Raw genomic sequence first — 5,624 nt, 5'->3', positions numbered from 1 at the left:
GCAAATTCTTAATTACATTTGTCCACCAGATTAATTGGTCATAATATAATATGTTAAATGTGGGTATGTATCTTCTGGTAATTCTATGCACTCTTCAGCTCCTATGAAGACTGCCAAGATGTCGGTACTGTGGTTCAGTTAACTGTACTGAATATTTACATGATAAGAAACATGTTGATGTTCTTTATTTAGACTAAGAATCAAATATTTGCAGATAAAGAGTGCATAACACGACTGATTATACATTGTTTACTGTTTATGCGCTAGATGATAGATAATAACATTTTCATCTCTTTCTTCGAAGGGAAATGTTAAAATCTTTATTACAAAATGTGGTACATGTGAGTCTCTGCAGCAGTACCGTATATGACTAAGTCCGTGTTTAACCATTGGCCAGATTGTTGAACAATGCACTCTCCCAGTGGTGTATGCCTACGAATGCACATGCACACACATGCAGACAGACAGACAGAAATGCCCACACACTCGAAGAGATGTGCACACACACAGTCAGACCAGAGCAGTTCATGGAAAACTAGGGCTAAAAAAACATGTATTCCTCTTCCATACAAGGTGTGCCATATATTATTCATCTACATTTGAATGAAAAAACTGTTCAATATTTATGGAAAGAAAGTGAACAAAGACGAAGCGCATGCATTTTTGTACGCAGATTTAAACATGGGAGACAGCGAGGTAGTGTGTGAGCATGAGGGTGTCTACTTTTATTTTTGCATTACTCGGACTGTGTTCATGCCTGCATGTGTGCATGCAAGCTTATTTCTTCCCAGTATATGGTTCTGTGTTGTGGGCATTTTTGCTATGATTAGATAAAAGTATTTATGCAGATAGGGTGTAGTATTTATTTATAGGGACATTACAGAGAAGTCAAGTCAAATTTATTTATAAAGTGCTTTTAACAAACAAGGTTTATCTCGAAGTACTTTACATCTCAGCAAAGGACACAAACAAAAAGCAAGTTGAAAGAGGGAAACAATCCTCAAGAAGAAATAAGACTGTAGGAAGAGGAGTACAAGAAAATCTCTACATACTTTAATAACAGTTTACAGTCTGCATGTATGATGCAACACTGTGACATTTCCTGCAGGTGTTTAACTGCATGTATGTTGGCATATGGGAGTGTATGTATGCATGTATGTGTGTGCGAGTCCCTTCCCCAGAGCATCTTTGCATGTGCAAACAGATGTTTTGTGTCTCTCCCGTGTAGCAGAGGTCAGGCTCCTCCATCTTTCTCTCATCTCCTTCCCCTCTTCTCTCCTTTCACAAGCATCTGTTCTTTGGGGCCATGTGGGTGACACCTGCGTCCCAGTGGCGGTGCTGAGGAATCAGGTCACCTTACAAACTGGTCGCCATTACAGCTGGAGTTGCAAAGGAGCTCACTGCCCCCTATCTGCTTTAAACACCCGTCTAGGAGGAAGGAAGGGAAATAGGGGCAAAGTTAGCATGCAAGGAGACATAGCGCTATAAATACACTTTATGCCAAGATATATTTGTGCGAGGTTGTTGCAGTGTGCATCTAATGTTTCCATAATTTATGCCTCTAAGGAATTTCTTGACTGACAAATATCAAAGCCAAAAAGTGGACAGGAGAGTGCGACACATCCACTTGTCTCTTCGTCTCGCAGACTGTTTCTTTTCTTATCTAATTCAAGAGAAGATGACAAATGGAGGAGGGCAAGTGTGATCACGCGGCTTGACAAAGCAGTTGCTTTTGTTGTTTTTACCCCACATGTATGTGTGCATATGTGCGCTTACTCCATCCTTTGATCAGCACGAGGAAGGCAATGTGCAAACAAACACAATCATTATAATGTATTCCACGCTTAGATGTGTGGTGTGTAGTACTGATGAAAGAAAAAGCAAACTGTGTTGTAAAGCCAGAATTCAAAGCCAAATGTAACATCAATGGCTGTTATTACAGAACACATTCATTCCAATGTTTTCTATTCTTTATTCATTAGAATAAAGGTGTGGACAGTTTGTTGTGACATGTGAAATTATAAATTTTTTTATCAAACATGTGGCTTTTGACTTCTCTCTGATAAGCTGTGCATTGAGTGAATCCACCTGTCAACGTGCACAAAAAGTATGCAAATGCACAAGAAGTGATGCCACTGTGTCAAGCTCTCCTATGCTGTATAGTATTTGGTTTATGGATTTTTATATACAAACCCACACACACACGCTCTATATGGGTTCAACCCCCCCGCTGATTCACAGAAAGAGAGAGAGAGAGAAAGAGAGAGAGAGAGCGAGAGGGACAGAGATATAAAGGTGATGTGTGAATGGGTGTTCTTGTCTGAGTCATCCGGGTTTGTTTTTCAGCTCTCTCACTCAACAGTCCATTAGCTCAGTGTTGGAAGGACTGGTATTGGATTCTAGCTGACATGTTCGCCCAAGTCTGAGAGCAAGAGATGAGGGCACATGCTGTGCAGAGTGCTCTAATACTGCTTACACACACACACACAAAAACAAGAAAGAGTGAAAGCAAGAGGGGAAGCATTGGCTAAAAATAAGACGAACAAAATATAGAAAACTCTGAAAGGAAAATGTGAAACCATGATTATCAAATTTCTTGTATCTATTTAGAAGGAATTTCCTTCTAAAATAAGTTATTGACCATTTGGAAAATATGACACCTACTCTGACAAAATGATTACTGGCTCAAAAGTAGTATATAATGGAATGTTAATTAAGTTATTTGCTAGCTGAACAGGTTTGACTTTTTTGGCTTACTGAGAAATAAACATCAAATAGCAAACATCCAACATTTGGTTTTGTAGCATTTTGGAATGAAATCCTTCACTCTCTTCATCTGAAACTCTCTTTGATTTCCTTCACAAAGAAGTTTGGCACTTAAATTCCTCTCTCTTGTCTATTTCCAGGGGCTGCCAACCATCACAGTCAGTCCACACTACGGCCTCCACTGCCCCCTCCGCACAACCACCACACCTTATCCCACCAGTCTGCCAACAGCCTGAACAGAAACACCCTGAGAGGAGGACGCAATCCCATTCACGCCCCTGCTCCCGGCACTGGGGACGGGCCGACCACCCCTGAGTCGGTGCAGCTACAAGACAGCTGGGTGCTCAACAGTAATGTTCCGCTGGAGACCAGGTCAGAAAAAATATGTTCCCTTTTCTATTTTCTTCTGTTTTTACAGTTGACATGTTTACCTGACACTAATATCTAGAGCCACTTACAGTAAGCACAGCAGCGGAATAAGCCTGGGGTAATCAATAGCAAGAATAAAAGGTCAGAGCCATGCTGTTTCAACAACATTCCTGTGAGCACACAGTGATGGTGTCAGATTGAAATGCTAGGAGAGAATAAGAGCTGAAGAGGATGTAGCCCTGAAACAGGGCAACTGTCAACTGGAGAATTTGCCATTCACTCAAAGGAAGGCAATTTTATTTGTCAGCTTGCCAGTGTAAAGCAGCAAAAAGTAAAACTTATTACCTGGTCACACAAGAAAGCAGAATATTTACATGTCCTTGTGATATAGACAGTGCTGAAAGCTTGGAGACGTAGTGACTACTTATGGGGTTAATTCGACAGACTACTGTGGCTGGCAAGCAAACTGGTAACATTCTAACATCACTGACTGTTATTACAAAACATAAAAAAAGAAGCTTGCTGGTTTGTTAAACACAAGCTAGATTTGTTATTTCTAACATTACAAAAGGCTGTTCAAAAGATGTATTTGTACCACTGCTAATGGTCAGGACTGACTACACATCTCTTTTGTGTGGTAGAGCAATCTTAAAAAAAATTGTCTGGTGTGGCACAGCTAACATAAAAGTTAAATTTTGGGCTCTATGATTCTCCATTCATTCAGGTGTCATCACTGTCAAGATGGTTTGCTATTGGTAAACCATTTCTAACTTTGATGATCCCCACACAATGAGTTGCGGACCAGTTTGAGTTTCACTGCAAGTCCATCAAAATTAAAGCATCTTGCACAACTCAGCACAAAAGCACAAAGCAAACAGTGACCCAGCTCCCCATTTTTACTGCAACAATTTTACTGTTATGAATAAGGGTGTGACAGCCGGGCTCTTAGTTATGTTTCTAGTGACTTTACACCCACCTTTTCTTTTCCCCCACTGATTTTCTTTTTTGTTTGATTTTTAACAGTCTCTTCAGTCTCAGCAACAAATTGAAAAAAAAAGACACAATCATTTCAGCAATAGTTGAACAGTCCAACTAGTTTGCCTCAACATACATTTTTAGCACGTGCATGTAATATAATTTGTTATTGATCACAGACAAAAACTACACTTTTTAGTTCACTGAGCAAACACAATATTACAGAATGTCATGAGTGTCACTGAGAGTCTGCCCTCCATTATTTGAAACCAAAAGGAAAATTGCTCTTGGCCTCTGATTCGAGTGTGAGGTACTCAAATGCATTCTGTACCTCATCTCCAAGCGCAACACATACAAAAAGCTGCCATGTGTCAAAGCTATTATGCATGCAACCTGGAGTGAGGGAGCAGGAAATACAAACCATTTCACACACTCTACACATGCGCTTTTGCCAGTACACAAAGAACACTTACCAGGCAAACAGAGCATTCATGCAGGGTATTACTATTCATGAGGCATGCAGTGAGAGGGACACTGCCTACATGCTTGCTAGCATGTGCACGCTCGCTCTCTGAACATTTACTCTTCAAGCTGTAGTTGTGTTTCTCCTGCTGGGCACTGGGGCTTCCAGCTCTGATGGTCCCAGATAAGCTCCCCAGAGTGCCGGCCCTGTGTAGTATTAATGAGGCCTTGCCATGTTTAATTCAGCCCCACTGTTCTCCGGTCCATGCTCAACCTGTGCTGATGCATCGTACCGGTATGCATGATGGGTAAGAAGCGTGGTGTTGAACAAGAATACCTGCGCCTTAAAATAGAAGCTATTTGCAGTCACAATTGTTGAACTAAACCTGTGTTGCCATGGTGATGTTTACGCCACCACATACTTTGAGGATAAGGGGCATTTTTTGTTATTTCTGTTGTTGAAAATGAGCTGGTGATCTTTACTAAGGTTTGGGTAATAAAAATTAAGTTATAAATATTCTTTTTTATAGAAAGTGTTGTGTTTGCCATCTTTACAGATTTAAACGACGCAAAACACACACTCAGACACGCTGTTGAGCCCTTTGCAGTGCCAGTATTTGGTCATGTTCAGGTGGTGGGGTTGGGCATGGCTCAGAGCCTGTTGCAGTGAATGAAGCCCAGAGCAGAGTTTCCAGCTCCACCCTCCAGCCCAGATTGGGCCCTCCTCTCCGGGCCTGGCAATGGCAGAGGCTGGGTGGGCTGGCTGGAGCTGCTGGAGCTCGTGACTGGGTCAGAGCCAGCCGGGCACAGCCAGAAAGTCACACCATCCCTGTGCTGGCAGAGCCTGTCCTCCATCTCATTATAAGCAGCAGCTAGGAAATGATGAGCACACATGCACACGTGAGGAAGGGAATGTGTGATTGTGTGCGTTTGTGTGTATATTTGCATCCAAGCATGTGTGTTTTCTGCAGCTGATCCCCACTGTAATCATATGTAAATCTTGGCATTTGTTGTCCACCCGTTATAGTAAATGTGTGTGTATGTGTGTATGT

The 5,624-nt window shown here is 41.6% G+C and overlaps 1 protein-coding gene across 1 annotated transcript in view; it reads right to left on the bottom strand.

The window, feature by feature from the left end:
* The window catches only part of tenm2 (teneurin transmembrane protein 2), a 101,342-nt gene that overhangs the window by 50,660 nt on the left and 45,058 nt on the right, over positions 1-5,624 (bottom strand). The window contains exon 3 of the mRNA XM_035668984.1: positions 5,231-5,444. Within this exon, the coding sequence (XP_035524877.1) occupies positions 5,231-5,444 (214 nt within the window). The remainder of the gene's footprint in view (positions 1-5,230; positions 5,445-5,624) is intronic.

This window comes from Morone saxatilis, unplaced genomic scaffold (assembly GCF_004916995.1).
Source record: "Morone saxatilis isolate NCDOM2014 unplaced genomic scaffold, NCSU_SB_2.0 Contig22, whole genome shotgun sequence".
NCBI lineage: Eukaryota > Metazoa > Chordata > Actinopteri > Moronidae > Morone > Morone saxatilis.
This window is presented reverse-complemented; position numbering and strand designations above follow the sequence as displayed.